Here is a 16234-nt window from a genome sequence, read left to right as displayed (position 1 = left end):
GTTAGGGTAGGAGGGAGGGAGGAAAGCAGGAAGGTGGAAGGGAAGGTTAGGGTAGGAGGGAGGGAGGAGGGAGGAAAGCAGGGAGGTAGAAGGGAGTGAGGAAGGAGAGAGGGAGAGAGGGTGGAAGGTTATTCCCGCAGCTTTCCACTGCAGACTGCACGTTCTATCCTGCTCAACCCAGGGCTGTGTCAGGCTTGGACCCCTCTCCTTAGGACCCGCCTGCTCACCATGCTGGAGGACAGAGGTTCGAGGTGGAGTGAGGGGAAGGAGACGTCACTCGCAGACCTCAAGGGTGACCATGAGACACCTAATAGAGATCAATGGCACAGAGGGATCAGGGAGCCTGACAGGACAAAAAAGCTTGCCTCGCAGCCAGGCTGCGCTGTCAGAAGGAGGAGGGGGTGGCCGACATTGCCATCCCCACCCTCCCTGTTCTCAGAGCACTTCATGTCGGGTACAACCACCAGACTGACTTCCCAGGGCCTTTCAAAGCCAAGTCCTCTTCAGGGCTGGAGAGGAGGGCAGCCAAGAGGGATTGCATTCCTTGAAACAGTGCCATCAAATCAGTTCTCAAAGTCATAAAGGCATCTTGCCCCTCAACATTACCACCGCCAGAGGGTGGCTTCTCTTGCCATGTGCAAGGGTTTGGGTTTGTTCCGAATCAACCCCCTGCTGCACATTTGCCTTTCTACCCCAGAGACCCACAGTCAGAGAAGCTCCGGTCTAATAAGAGCCCCAGGCAGTTCTTAGGGATCTAAGAGACTCACCTGGGGAGCTTATTAAACGAGACATTTGGATTCAGTCATTTGGGGTGGAAAGGCAAATTCACAGCAGGGGGGTTGAGCTGGAATGAACTGGTTTGAAGCTCTATACATGTGTTTGAAGTTGACAATGAATTTATATAAGGTGGGCTGGGTTACAGAACGCAAGTTGTTAAATGTGCTCATTAAAGCCTTTATGAGGTCTTTCAGCCACATGGGAGCAGCTTTCAGGAAATCTCGGGAGTTGTTCTCTGGCAAAAAGACCAAAAAAGGCAGGCTTCATATTCTTCAGAAGGACCAAGCTGTTTCCCTTCAAGCTGTAAAGCTGTGATCAGATATACTCTGAACAGATCTAAGTGGTTTTCATCACTGTGAGAATTTAATACACAAAAGGGGGCTGGTAAACGAGTCAAATTTAACAGTAGTTACCTTTGTGATTAAGTGTTCAACCCTTGCTGGGAGGTTGGGGGTTAGACCCACCCAGATGTACCAGACAGGTCTGGTGCTTCCGAGAGGCCACTGCCTTGTCAAGCCTAGAGCTCACTCCTAGTCTGCACACATGGGGTCACCGTGTGTTGGAATCGACTTGACTGACCACCACCACCATTTTTACGGTAGCAGAATGAGTGGAAAGGGGTAAGGGGGCTCTTTTGACTCTACCCATTTCTGAATGCCTTTTAAACAAAGGAATGTAAGTTATTTATGTTAAGATTTTGAGAAAATGTGTAACACACTTGTCTTCATAGCTTTCCTTTTAGAAAAGAACTTAAAGCTCTGAATACCCAGCCACTGTTGACAGAACCAGGAAATCCTGGGCCTTCTCCAGCCTTGTCACCCACTGGGGCCCAGACCCCCACACTAAGCACGTGGACAAGGCTCTTGAGCGCACATGCACAGTCCAGGGCAGGGTCTTCTTGGACGGGACCCACTGGCTGCCTCATTGCAGACGACACTCCTGCTTTATGGGCATGATGGGCTGGGGCTCACCTGGTTCCGAGTCAGAGTTGCCTGCAGATGATTCGCAGAAGGTTGATGGCATGAAGACATTGTTTTTTGATACTGTTGGCCAGGTGGTATGGACAGGGAAGGGACAAGAGAGAAAAGAGTGTAAGAGGGGCAGTCACAGACGAGGCCATCTTCCCCACCTCGGGGTCCACGCATGGTCCAACCCACCATGGGAAGTGGCAGCATACAGGCAAGGCAATGCAGACTCTCCTGAACAGGCACAAAGGTGCCACTAAATCCAGCAGCGGCCTTCCCGCCTGGGATGTCTGTAGCAGTTAATTCCTGTCCTGTCATCTCCTGCTGGTTACAATTGGCTTCCCCTAAACCTGTGAGCTCTGCAGGGCTGGTTGGGAGGGAGGGGCCCAAGGGGTATCCAAGTCTCTCCTGAGTCTGTGCCTCCCCACCCACAGTGAGGGGCACTGGGAGCTGGGGAACGTGTGGACAGAACACAGCTGCACACAGCAAGAGCTGTACACCAGATCTCGGTAGCACTTTTCTCCCTCTCCCCATGGTCTGCCACCCACCAGGGGACTGCTGGGAAGGTGGGCTGCTGGTGGGCTGCAAAGAAAACCATCTGGAGGTCCTTTGGCCCTCTAACCCATGAGCACGGCACATAGTTTTCTCTGGAACTCACGACCCTCTTTCCTGCTGTACCTTTTAGACAACCAGCAAGAAGGAATACAACCAACAACTGGAGTGATTGCTCCCTCTTCTGTGGGCAGACCCATCCCAGCAGTGGGGGCCCTACAAAGAGGCCACAGGGGCTGTTATCCCCAGGGGGTATACTGGGGTCACACCTCACTGCCAGCGCCTCCAGGCCCACCCACCTCTGGAGTCCTGGTCTGACCTACCCTCAGACCCACTATGCTTGTCCTGGGGCAGTAGCCCCGGGCACTTTTGTGTGTGTGTGAGTGTCAGAGTGAGCACAGGTGTGCACTGTGAGTGTCCATGGGAGTGCACAGTGCAAGCCTCAGCTTCACATCTTGACTGTTCCTTTCTAGACCCACAGCTGGCTGGTAAGGATCACACGGTACCCCTGCAAAAGGCTGCCGTGGGGGGTGGGTTCAGTGTCACAATGCATTCTGCACTGTCCACCCCATATGGCGCTATAGGATAAGCACGGGACTGCTACCTACAAGGGTCAGCAGTTCGAATTTACCATCTGTTCCTCAGAAACTCAACTATGAGCTGAAACAGACCTGAAGCACAGCCCCTCTCCTTTTGAAGGGGCAATTTGGACTCTAGGCTGTGCCTGGTGGGGTGTCAGGGTTTGCTCCTCCCAGGTGGTACTAGACTGGGCATATGTGGCCTGGACAGGTGGGGTTTTGAACAGCAGTGCATCTACCATCCATGAAAGGGCTGCAGTTTTCACCTGACTGTGAAGGTGGGAACTGGGTTAAAGAGGAAGTTCTTTCTCGCTTGACAGGAGGACAGTAATTGCCATCTTCTCGGTCAGAATCTACAGAAAATGACGAGACAAGAGTCAGGTGGTCCCATGTTGACATCTGAGACGGTCAAACACTGGGGTGGGGGGGTGTCCTTACCTTCTCCCCCTTCTGGACTGGAGCCACCAGCTGACCTCTGAAACGAGAGCAGAGTCGGAGTGGTAAGAGCGGGCACGGTGCCTAGAAGCGAACATGCGCGGACCCTAGGATGAATGAGCTCTGACACCTGCCTGTACACAGCCGCCCCAACCACAGACCCAACTCCATCCTCCAGCTCAAAACAGACTTTCTCAAGAGCCTTCTAGATCTGCAGAGCCTACGAGACCGTGTGCCAAGAATCCCTCATCAGAGATTTCTTTGTATTTCCACAGGTTATGATTCATTACCATGTTCTCCTCAAGCCCAAACACAGGGAAATGTTTTCAGGCCCAAACTATTTGCCAAGAGTTGGGAGGTGGCCTGCTGCCCTCTGGACAGTGGAAGGCTTGTCACTTGAGATGACCATGGCAGCTTCCTTGCTTGGCCCTGGCACACTCTATCGCGATTACTGCTCAAGATGGGCTATACTTTCCAAAACAAGGGGAGCCAGCTGCTCAGGACCGAAGTCTACCACAACGCATCAGAGCAGAAACAGCAAAGACAACCCAACAGACTGCAGGGATGGCAGAGTAGCCACAGCTCTGAGAGCCTCCTTGCTAAGCACATCGATTCTAGGGTGGGACCAGCCAGTGCTCCAGGGAACCTGGCTCAATGGCGTCTCCCTGAAGAAAAGCAGTCCCCTCTACAAGGGCTGGGGAGCCTTCAGAACTAAGCGGGCAGAGGCAGACTGCCTCCTTCTAGGACATTCCATTTGGATTTCCCACAAAGCACCGTGGGGGCCTATCGGTTTAGCCCAACGACGACCACCTGCCTTGAGGAGCTGGTGATGAAATGGGGGGATGCAGTGCCTGTTCTGCTTGAAGCCTGCTGGGTAAAACAGCGACTGCTATAAATAACAAAGCCGCCGGGTCCTGGGAGCCAGAACCTCCTGAAGCAGGGGCGGCCTGCTTTCTGGAGTGGGCTGAGAGTCAATCGTTTTGGCTTTGTGGGCCACGTTTGGTTTCTGTCCAAGATTCATCTTTGCTTTGGTTCTTTACAACTTTCGAAATTGTAAACATCATTCTTAGGTTGCAGTACAGAAACAAGTCCTGTCCTGAGGCTGTGGAGGGAGGGTCAGGGAGGCGAGCAGAATATGTGTTCTTGCAGCAGCACTTTGATTCCAGAGGCTGGGAGCCTGGTAATGCAGAGTTGTGCCCCTAGTCTCTCTCCCACTAGGCTCATCCCTTTACTCAGGGGATGGTGCCAAATGCACTGTCACACTTGGCACTGGTTGGAGTCCCAGGCACCCTGACCCCAGCTCTGGACTCAGCAGATGCAGCACACACCCCCACCTCTGCTAAACTGAGGTCTCCCGTTTTTGTGCCTGGTGGACCAGCCCCACATGGATTCTATATCTCTGGGGGGCTTGAGGAAAAGCTGGAGAATGCCAGCAGGGTTGATGCCCCAGTTCCGTATCTTGGACCCCACATGACATGGGACCATCCAGACCTCCACTCTGCAGGTACAGTCCACCTCCCCTCGAGCCTTCCCCATCTGGCGGCGCGATGGCTGCAAATGGAAAGGTTGGCAGGCGGGAAAGACTGGTCAATAGTCCCTAAAAGACAACAGTTTAGGAAACCCCCAGGGCAGCTCTGCTCTGTACATGGGTCACTGTGAGTCCAAATCGACACACAAGTCCTTTGCAGAGGCCCACCACACCTTACCCCTACATACTAGGAAACTTGCCAGAGCTCCAGACTTTTCTTTGGCTCTCCATTCAACAAGCATTTTGGCTGTCCCCATAGCTTACACGACGGCCTCCAAGAGTCTGCAGGGCCTGCCCTGGTAATCATGAGTCGGGTCAGGGCCCCCAGCAGACCCTTCTTTTCAGGAGGGAACGGGGCCCAGGCACACACAGGAGCTTGTTGGGCATGTGTTCACGGAGGTACACGCTGCAGGCACTGTGTCACAGAGCAATGCCCTCCCAGACCACCAGTTCTGGAAGCTGCCAGTCTCAGAGAGCACCCTTGCTTCCCTGCAGCCCTTGCACCACACCCCCCACTCAACCCTGCAGGCAGTCCCCAGGGCCTCACCTCTACACACAGGCCCTTGCTAACTCCTGGTAAACAAGGAGCACCTGGGGACTTGTGACTCTGTCCAAGATAGCACAGCTTACTCCCCACCGTGTTACAGCAGGTCACCCTGGGTCCTTGTCGTGCCCCGTGGGGGCCTTCAGGAAGCAGGGTGCTTGGCTGGACAAGATTCAGGCACTCCTTAACCCCGATCCCAAAAGACCCTCAAATACATATCCCAACCTCTCCCAAGAACCCTTCACAGAAACAGTCCACAGAAGGCTGGGGCAGCTAGCTCTGGGAAGGGCATCCCAAGGAAAGCCAAGAGGGGACACCTTCAGGTGCTGCTAAAACCCCAAAGAATCTGAAACGGCTGCCATTGGCTCTCTGGGACACGGACAAGGGACAGGAGGTGGGAGGGTGGTATGCAAGCCCAAATCACTTCCACTGGGCTAGAAGGCTCTTCCAAAATCCTACCTCCTCGCCCCCACCCAGGAGAAACCTGGCCCCTGGGGGGGGGGGAGGTCAGTCCTCTCGTCAGACTGGGCCAGCATCATCTCTCCCACAGAGGGAAACGTCTGCAGTACAGAAACTCCCCTTCAAGCTGTCCCTGGCCCCACATGTGGCACCTGCCAGCTCCACAGACCCGGACGCTCAGTGGTTGGGACCAGGACTGGGACCTGGGACACATGTGGAGTTGACGGAAGGGCTGAGGAGAGAAGCAGGGACTGGCAGGCTCTGTCCCTACTGCCATGACTACCAGGGTCAGGACCCTTGGGTCACACTACGTCCAGTACCTGCTCAGGACACAGCGGTAGAAACACTCACAGAGAAGAAGAATGAGGCCAAAGACCAAGGCTAGGACAGTACGTGCAACCCACCCCTCAGGCTGGGGTATGAGCAAGCCCCCTGGAAAAGGGGTGTGGCCGGTGGTGGGGTTCCTTTCCCCAAGAGCCCCGGGTGAAGCAGCCCCATCCTGTGAGGCTGTGAAGCTCCTGTGGCCAAGTATGCAATCAGGATACTTGGATACATCGAATCAGGTGGGACTGTAACCATGAAATGGTGAAAATAAACATCTCAGTCCTACCCCTCACCCCACCCTCAGGCTGCCCCACACAGCTTCCTTCCAGAAGGATAGGGGTGATGGCTGGGAAAGAGCCCTTAGGGCAGCTGGAGCTGGAGAGACAAGAGTGAGCAGGAAGGAATGCAGTCGCAAGCCTGATGGCCCAAGGACACTATGTCAGAGATGGGTCACCTGCAAAGGGTGTTTGGGCAGCCCAGACAGAGTGTGGGGGACAGAACCTGTTCACTGGCCAAGGTCTCCAGCTTGGAAATTCTCACTGAAAGAGAGTGGGGAGACAGCACAAAAGGTTTCCTGTGCAAGGTTAGAAGATGAGGACTTGTCTAACTAGAGGGGCCCATTCCAGCATCTTCCTAAATGCCTGACTTTAGCTCAGTCCAGCACTGTCCCGGCCAGCTCCGAGGAAGGACCGAATGCGGTCTGCTTTCTCAGCTCAGGCTGAGAACTTAATCTAGCTGTGGTTTGGTGTTCTTCAAGTTGTCTTCCGAGAGCCAGGAAGTCTGATAGATGGAGACTTTTTCCTGGTACTGAGCCTTCCATGGCCTGAGTTTTGATGAGACTAAAAGACGATAAGGCTTTTATAAGCAACCACGCAGTGAGCCGCTATTTATTAACAAGACCTCTCGGCTTCACATTCCCCTGGGGCCCAGGGGAGGAAGAGCAGACAGACATGATGGATGAACTGCCGGCAGGGAACAAGCAGGCATCTCCTGAGCTCCCCAGTGCTGCAGAGCAAAAGACACCAGGCCTGAGCCCAAGAGGCTGCTGGGATCAGGTTCAGTCTGATTTGATTTATGGCCTAATTGACCTTAAAAAAAAAAAGTTTCCTGTGCCTCCACCAGAACTAATCAGCAGAGAAAGGCAATTTGTGAGCCTCTTTAACAACCACCCAGAATGTTCTCTGCTCAGCGCTGTCATCACGTGGTGTCCTGTGGGGCTCTGAGACTGGACTTTATGTACAGGAAAGACTGCCTGTGTTAGACCTCAGCACAACTAGAACATCCCACAGGGCGCCTCCGTGCCCCAAGGCTGCTCTCTTGGAACACTTTTTAGGATCCCTGGTGGTGCAGAGGTTAAGCACTTGGCTGGGACCCAAAAGGCAGGCAGTTCAAACAATGCTGTAGGAGTAAAGACCTGGTGATAATTCTTGTAAAGACAACAGCTTCGGGTGTGACAATTTTGGATTTTTCATTGTCTGCTTCTGACCTGCTTGGGTTTCCCGGCCTTAGTGCTGCCTGGGGAACTTCCTGCACTGGCCTCTGAGCAGAGCAAGCAACCTGTCCACTGGAAGGGCCCACAAGTCCTGCTTTCCCATCCCAGCCGCCCTCTGCAGTTGGACAGCCCTGTGTGAGCTGTTCTTTTCTCAGACCTGAGTCTAGCCTCTAGGAGGATCCAAAAGAAGACCCTCTGTTCCTAGAGGACTGAAGGCAGAGAACTGAGGTCCTGCGTTCCTGTCCTCATAAGACAAGGGACAGAAACCCCCAGAACCTGATTCTCCGCGCCCCCAAAAGTGATGGTTTCCCTGGGAAGGCTGTGTGTTCAGCCACATTCGGTGCCAACAGCACTGGCTGGGATCTTTGAACATCATCCATTGCCCTGAATCATGTCCTGAATCATGGTGGACTTGGGACTTGAGGCTTGTTTTTTCCTATGGACTCATGGGAAAGCTGCTTTCTTCTTTCTCCGTCACACAGTGGCTCCTCTGAAAAGTGAAAACAGGGCCCTGGTCTACCTCTACTGCACAGCCCCTTGTCCTGAGTCTCCCAGGGGTCTGGTGTGAGGTTTGGGGTTGTGGTCCCCAAGTAAAATTCAACTCAAGGGGACCCCATGTGCTTTACTGAAGAACTGTGCTTCACAGGGTTTTCAATGGCTGTAATCTTTTGGAAGGAGATCACCAGGCCTTTCTTTCAAGGCACTTCTGGGTGAACTTGAACCACCAAATTTTCTGTCAGCAGCTGAGTACCACCGGGGATGACTCCTTGATACCCCATGGTACATGCCTGTGTTTTTTTTTTGCTAAGAGCTAGCGTCCCCAAGATGGGACAGTAGAGAATGATGATTACCCTTCCCAATTAGTCAAACTTCACAAACCCCAGACATTTCTTCTTCTCCAGAGTCCATAATCTCTTTCAGAGCCTTAACACAAGGACAAGACACTCAGTCACCTCCCCGGGGAGTCAAAGCAAGTCTTGTCTTCTTCCTGCTTTGACAAGCAGCCCACCACCTAACCAGTCCACATGCACGCAATCAGTCGTGCAGAGCAACCAGTATCAGACAGCGCCTCTTCCTCTCAGCACCCAAGGGAGTCTACGTGCCTGGGGTTTCTAAGACACTGGACTTGGAAGCTCAAGTTCAGGGGAAGGAGAAAGAAAAATGGAAGGGGGGAGCAGGGGTCAAATTTGAACTGAAAGGTTCTACTCCGCAACCTAATTCCACTTTTGGTCCCTGGAGTCTCTCATGGTGAGCAGGGCTAGTTTCCTGCTATGGGTAGACGTACCTCCAGTTAGAGCAGTTTAGATGTAAAAGGGGGCAGAGCTATTGGGACCCCAGGGGAAGCGGGGAGCGTCCTGGGCAGGGATCCCCTGGGCAGGAGGCGTGCTGGGTGGGTAGGTGTGGACTTACCCCTGCCAGTTCTCGTGGAAAAGAAAGCAGCTGGGCTTCAGGAGCGGGAGGCGGAAGAGCGCTGGCTGGAGTGCTAGCGGGGGCGGGAAGTTCTAGGGCACGCTCGCCCGCGGACTCGGGGTGACCCATGCCATGGTGGGGGGCCTCAGCCTCCCCCCGAGGCTCCTCTCCCGAATTCGACAAGTCTTTTTGCTCTGCAGAGGACTGGGAGCAAAAAAGACAATTTCCCTCAATGTAAAGGCTGTGACAAGGGGTGAGGAGGGGGGTAGAGTGGGGTCAAGGGGCTGCAGCTGCCTGGGAGGGTGAGCCCCAACATTTCAGCCAACCCAACCAGCCTTCTGGATCAACAGAAAGGACAATGAATGTGGACGTGGGGCTGCTTGACTTTGCAAACTCTGCTTGTGAAAAGAGGCCCAGAACCTTGTTTTAAAAAACACGTCACAGCCCTGCATGGTGTTTGCATGCTCATGGGCCTGGAGGGAGGAAACCCACCCTGGTGAACAGAACGGAGGCGGTGTCTTTATCAGAGTGTGTGTGCATACAGGTGGAACTGCCATCACCACCCAGGGCGAGGCCCCTGGGCTAAAAACCAGAAAAAAACGCTACAAAGAGGAGCTGACCCTCCATACCACTTCTCTCCACAGCAAAGGTGGGGAGGTGGGAACCAGGGCCCTAGGCTGCTGCCTCCTGCTGACTTCTTCTAGCATCTCTAACTCTGTCCTGTGCAAATCTGACTGTGAGCCAGGTAGCAGTGGGTGTGAGTCCGCAGGTGTAAAGAGCTCAGCTCGGATCCTAGGATGTGCCCAGTCTCACCCTGGACACCTCGGACAAGGGGTTATGTGGAAAACAGCCAGGAGTAGAGGAAACGGTTCCAGAAGCCTTCATCCCTGAAAGTACAATACCCCAGCATCCTCCTAGGCGGTTCTCTGGATCTCAGAGGGACTGAGAGCTCTGTGGCAAAAACTCCAAGAATCTTCTAAGAAATGGGTTCTAGGCCCGGTGCCCTCCAGTTCCCACCCACCACTTGTTGCTGTTTTTGTTAAGTGCCGCAGAGTTGATTTCTGAGCTGAGTTTGAACTGCCGACTTCGTGGTTTGCAATACACGAGGACTTATCCTACAAGGCCCCCCCAGGAGTCCCGCCACTGCAGCCACCTCCCAATGACACGGAGCCGTTCTGCTCTCAATTTGTGACCTAAATGACAATGCGGAGCTGCTCCCCTGTCTCCCTTCAGACGTACGTAACCTTGCGGGATGAAATGAACTTAAGCAAACTACGTAAAGAAGGTGTAGGAGAACTTTAAGGAATTCTCAGAACAGCAGAAGTGACCCAACATTAGCTCATCCACATATCATTAGAGTCATCATCGACGCTCCCACTTAGGGGAGATCCTGTGGACACAAGGCCTTTACTGGCCACTCTCCCAGCTGGTGCAGGGTGGTGTCACCAGCCTGCGGATCCCCAATGCTTACGGAACATCTCGTAAGAGACAGTTCAACCCAGAGCTCAACTCAGTGAGCAGTGGCCTATTAACTGAAACCACTCATCCCTGCACGTAAACGTTCAAATGCTCTTGTGACAAACCAAAATGCATGCCTGAGTAAAAGAGAGGAGGGCCAAAGGGAGGTTTACAAAGAGACAAAAATCCCAGGACCACACTGTCTTCTGTGAAAATCGACTCTTTCCAGTGCTCAGAAAGAAATACCACCTTACCACTTCCCTCTGGAGAATCAATGAATGCTGTTCTAGCATTTTCGGCTTGGGTCTGCATTTCTCTGGCGCAAGTAAAGTATGTTTTAATGAGCCAGCACGGAGCAGCCTGCTGCGTTTCAACATCTTTGTTAAAATCAGACATCAAGATTTTCTCAGCCTTTGAACTAACCCTAAAATATATGTGCAGGATGCTTGCTATCTAAAAAGCCAAGTTCAAAATGAGAATAAACACATGGATGGCAACATTCCTACCAACACAGCTGTTGTTAACTTCCATCAAATTGGTTCTGACTCATAGAAATCCTGGATGGGGTTTCTGAGGAGCAGCTGGTGGGTTTGAACCAACCCTGCAATTCCAATTGACCTTGCAGTTCAGTGCTTATCCTACAGCGCCACACCAGGACTCCACACACAGTATACTCTGCTAAATGGCAGGCCCACAACCGCCTTCTGTCTTTTTTTCCAAATCGATGTTGTCCTACTGGTACAAACCTCAAAGTCTTCAGCTTTACTGAAAAAGTGCCCCAAAAACAAAGCAACGGAGACAGTCAGTAGTGACACAATGAAAATGTTTTTCTCTTTACATTCAAAAGCAAGAGGAAAAACAAACTGCCTTCATTCAAAGCAGTTAAGGAAAAAGGGTTTTTTGTTTGTGTTTTTCCTGCCAAACTCTGAATGCACATGAATGCAGGCATTTGATGAAGAGTTGACTCAGGAAGCTATGCAAACAAGGAAAACAAAATAATATTCCCCAGGCTGTCAGTCTGGCCCTGGATTCATTATAGGTGTTTGAAATGAAGACTTGTTGGGTGCCGCTGAGTTGGCCCTATGGGACAGAGAATTGCTCCCATAGGGTTTACCAGACTGTCATTTTTATAGTGGTTCAAACTCACCAATTGTTCCTCGGGAGAAAGACGAGACTAGCTGTTCCTGTGAGGATTTACAGCCTCAGAAACCCAATGGAGCAGTCGGAACTGACTCGGTAGCAGAGGGTTGCATGTGGTTTTAGAATCTTTACAAGAGCAGACGGTCAGATCTGTCTCAGGCAAAGTCAAAGGGTGGGCTTGAACTGCTAATCTTTGGGTTAATGGTCAAGCACTTAACTGCTGCACCACCAGACTGCTACCTGGCTCTTCTAACATGGAAAAGGAGGAGGACTTGGAGAGCTTCTAGGAGGCTCAGTGGTGCCCCAGTCTGTGCTTTGGGGTCTGTCACTGGGCCGAGGAAAATGTCATGTGGTTTCACTCAGAGTGAAACCCTAACAGCTCTTGGGTGGGCAGCTTCCTCTTCTTTTCCATTTCCAAGAATGCGCCTCTCAATCACGTTTTGCAAGAAAAAGCTTGCTGCTATGTGCGTCTGTGCATTCACCTGGGATGTGGGGCTTTCATCTTTGCAGGGGTGGGGTTTAGAATATTTCCTGAAGGACTCTACAGTTGACAGTGACTGAGCATCCATCCAGAGGTGTTCCAACCACTGCTTCATAGGGCCCGTGGGGACAATGAGGACAGCGTGACTACAGATTCACGGGACAATGCCATCACCTGTTTGTTTAGGCCAATCTTCCAGACATGTCTTGCAGCCCTATGACACTGGGGCCACAGAGAATCACCCCATCCCTTGCAGACACCTGCCCAGAATTTCCAGGTGAAATGTCAGCTGGCTGTAACTGATGCCAAAGGTTTCATTCAGTAGTCATGATGAAACGCCCAGGCATCAGTGAAGTGAGGTACAGGTGACACACAGGTCTGTCAAAGGATTAGAAACTATGTAAAGTAGAGAACTGCAGAAGAAAGCAGGGGCAGTTTGCTTAGAACACACAATGTAGCTGGAGTAACCCTTCCCAGTCTTCTGTAGTCTCCTTGCAGACCTGTGTCCCTGGTGGAGAAGCAAAGCTAGAGGTCTGACGGCCTGTGCAGCAGCCTTTCCATCTGACTCCCGGGTGCTCAGCAGCAGCACGGGTACCGTACCAGCTGGGTCACTCCCTGCAATGGTAGCTCCAAAGGGGCTGTGGCTCCATAGGAGCAAGACCTGGTGGTAGGCTCCGTGCAGTTGATACTGACTCAGAGAAACCCTAGGGGACAGAGCAGAACTGCTCCACGGGGTTCCCAAAGTTGCCGTCTTTACGTAAGCAGGCTGCCACTCCTGTTTCTTGCTGACCTGCTGGTGAGTTCGAATCACCACCCTCTAGATTAATAATCAAGCGCTTAACCACTAAGACACCAGGGCGCCTTGTGCCTTCCAGGAACAAAATAACATCCAAAAGCTGTTGCTGCTGCGTCCATTCCAGCTCCATGCAATCCCAGTATAGGACTGAGTAGAACTGCACCATAGGGTTCCCAAGGCTCTCAATAAGCAGATTGCCACACTTTCCCCCCCCTCAGTTAGCACCTGGGTGCTTAACCACTGCACCACCAGGGTTTGCTGTGACTATCACAGTCTAGAACACCGTACCTGGAAGTTCTACTCTACTCTCTACAACACATGACATCGTTATGAGTGGAAAATCGATGTGGCGGTACTGAGCAACAGCAGCAGTAAGAGCCCACCTGTGAGCCAGGGCGCAGCCCTCACCCCCACCCTGTCACTCAGGCTCCTGTCCTCTGCTCTTCTGGTGACTTCGTGACACGTAGGACCCAAGTGGATTGCCAACTTCAGTTATTTTTGGACTTTCATTTTTAGTATTTTGATAAGAGCTGTGGATTTTACACAATGAACACTGTCTAAAGGCAGTGAAGCCTTCTTAGCTGTCCAGTTGACTCTGGTTTAAGTGATGGGCCTAGACCTTCCGACATGACACACGAACACTGAACTTCATCCCAGAACAATGGCACCTTTGCCACGTTGGGGGGGAAAACAGTGCCACATAGAGGCAGTAATATTAAATGCGTTTTAAATTAATCTGAACAAATCTTACATTTGTAGTGTTTCATCTCTGCTGGTGTAACGGGAAAGCAGCCCTAGAGGATTGGGCGGATGGGCATGGTTGTGTGCCTGAAAATGGTTCCAAAGATGATTATTCTTACACACCAACTTCTGGAAAATTCAAGTTTTACTGATAATCTACCTGAAGAAAACCTTAACACCTAATATAGAATCTGATACATCTGTGATGCCCGAACCTTAAACCAGAAGAAACGCACCAGCCCCTCTGTGTGAAAACACATGTAAGGAAGCAGGGCCCAATGGAGGAGAGAGAGCGGCGGTCGGTGTACCCATGTGCATTCTGGGAGTGAGGGATGATCCTGAAAACATCACCTGGGTGACAGCCAAAGCAAAACTGGAAGAAAGTGCAGGGTGAGTGACTTTTTCAGCAATGAGAGCTTAGCGCCAGAATGGGCCCAGAGTGACAGTAAGCACTGGGCTCAACACAGAAGGTGCCTGGGGCAAGGGGGGCTGAGGGCAGCCACTTCCCCCCACAGCAGACCCCTTTGCTGGCAGAACACATAAATGTTGCCTAGAAAACTGGGCTCTGAGTGTTTGGACCTGTCTTTCCAGACAGAGGGAGGGACAGGGTCTCAGTAGAGGTCTGAGATGTGCTGCTGAGCCCTAACACTGGGCAAGGGAGGTTTTCAAATACTTTCATCCTCAATGAGCTGCAAAGATGTTTAAGAGCATACACAGTTCAGCCGAGCTTTTTTGACATAACGAGATTACAACGGGTATGAAATAATAAAATGACAACCAAAGTCACAGGCTTTCTACTGCTAGATCAATCCAGGAAGCCCACCTCTGTGCATGGGGCTCCTGTAGCGGTGGGCGCACCAGCTCCCTTCTGACACCCAGGTCAACACCACCCAACACCACTGCCATGTCCTGTCACAGGACCCTCCTGCTGTGACAGGCTTCACACACACACACACACACACACACACACACACCCTGGCAGGGGACACAGACCAACAGAGATGGTGACAGAGACATGGTGCAGGCAAACTCATCATATTCTTCTCCACCGGCAGGGCAGGGCAGGAAACTCCCACGCATCTTTAAAGGCCCTGTCCCCGGGGACCCCTCCCCACTGCCTGCCCCTGCAGCTGCTGGACCTCAGTGAGCAGCAGCTTTTCTAAGAACCACAAGGAAGTTGGTAGGTTCTGGTACTGTGAACCCAGCACTCATCAGCCTTTCCCTGCCTGACTACCTGAACCTTTCTCGGTGATAACCCAAAGCCCCTAAGGGTCTTCTTCCCTCTGGGCTGTAGGTAAAGACTTACCAGCCCCGCTCAGTATCCCCCTCTGCCAGAGAACAAATCAGAACAAAAGTGTGAGAGAGAACAGATTGATCCCCTTACCTTCTGTCCTTTATCCTTCTGAAACACAAAGACAGGCGGAGCAATGGCAGGCTTTTCTGCAAAAAGAGAAATGGTGTTTTTTTTACCCCCCAACACTGAAGTCACACAGTCAAAAAAACTCCATGCTTTCAAAAATAAGTTTAACCAAAAAACCCCACATAACTCCAAATTCCATAGAAGTTTCTTACGCTGGGTGTGAGAGCGAAGCTTGGGCCAGCTGACAATTCCCACACTGAACGACATGTGCTCAGTTCTGTACTTCTGTCATTAGCACGTTTTTGGAATCCATAAAATACTGGGGACGTGATGAGTGTGGGAGCATGCACACTCATCATGGCAGATGAGTGTGCATCATGGCAGATGGCAGTTTGGACGGCACGGGGGTGGTCACCACGCTGCACCCTCACCTGCAGCCCCCTCAGGAGCGCAACTCAGAAGTGCCTGGTCCTCAGGGAGCAGCTCCCAACTTTCAAGTGTTGGACACCAAATGAGGGTTTCATTTTGTTTTTGAATTTGCAGGTTGCAACCCCAGAGCATACTGTACGTGCTCTCTGGAGACCCAAGACCAGCAGAGCAACCCTGACACTGGACTTGGATCTGAGTGGGACCACAATCTGTCCTCAACAGTTGTTGAAGAAAGGAAACACTTTGGGGTGCCCCCAAGCCCTGCCTTGGGTTTCCTATCCAGGGGCAGCCAGATCCACATCCCCCTGCTCTCAACTGCCGGTCCTGGAGTGGACACCACTCAAGAAGCCCATTGGCCACAGGGAGGCAGGCCCAGGCTGGATGTGGTGGGTTTAGGTGTGCTCTGATGAGCCCGTGGATGTGTTGAGCCTCCTTTGGGGGTGGGATGTGGGCGGGAAACCACAGGATTAGGAGCTGGGTGGTGACTTGGGGGCACAGCCTTGCTCTTGGGGAGCTGTGCACTGCTGCATCATCACCACACCGAGACAAACGCTCTGCGGGAGGGGACATAGCTGGAGGACACACTGTGTGGAGGACTGACTTGGTTGTGTCTGGGTGTTGGGAAGGGCCTCCACTAAGAGGGGACTGTGCTAAGGTCTCCAAGTGAAGGCACCACTCTGGAGAGTTAGGCTGAGATGAGAAGATCCGGGGAGCAGGCATGATGGGTGTGGGGCAATTGCTTGGAGAAGGCCAGAACCAAGAAAA

General features: G+C 52.2%; 1 protein-coding gene across 1 annotated transcript in view; it reads right to left on the bottom strand.

Moving 5' to 3' along the window:
- RANBP3 (RAN binding protein 3) overlaps positions 1-15307 on the bottom strand; it is a 43438-nt gene extending 28131 nt beyond the window's left edge. The window contains exons 1-4 of the mRNA XM_006869022.1: positions 15253-15307; positions 15065-15120; positions 3311-3347; positions 3139-3225 (exon numbers count right to left, since the gene is read on the bottom strand). Of these exons, the coding sequence (XP_006869084.1) occupies positions 3139-3225; positions 3311-3347; positions 15065-15120; positions 15253-15307 (235 nt within the window). The remainder of the gene's footprint in view (positions 1-3138; positions 3226-3310; positions 3348-15064; positions 15121-15252) is intronic.
- Between the last annotated feature and the right edge of the window lie 927 nt (positions 15308-16234).

This window comes from Chrysochloris asiatica, unplaced genomic scaffold, assembly GCF_000296735.1.
Source record: "Chrysochloris asiatica unplaced genomic scaffold, ChrAsi1.0 scaffold00125, whole genome shotgun sequence".
Classification (NCBI taxonomy): Eukaryota; Metazoa; Chordata; class Mammalia; order Afrosoricida; family Chrysochloridae; genus Chrysochloris; species Chrysochloris asiatica.
Note: the sequence above shows the minus strand (reverse complement) of the source record. Positions and strands in the feature narration are given on the sequence as shown.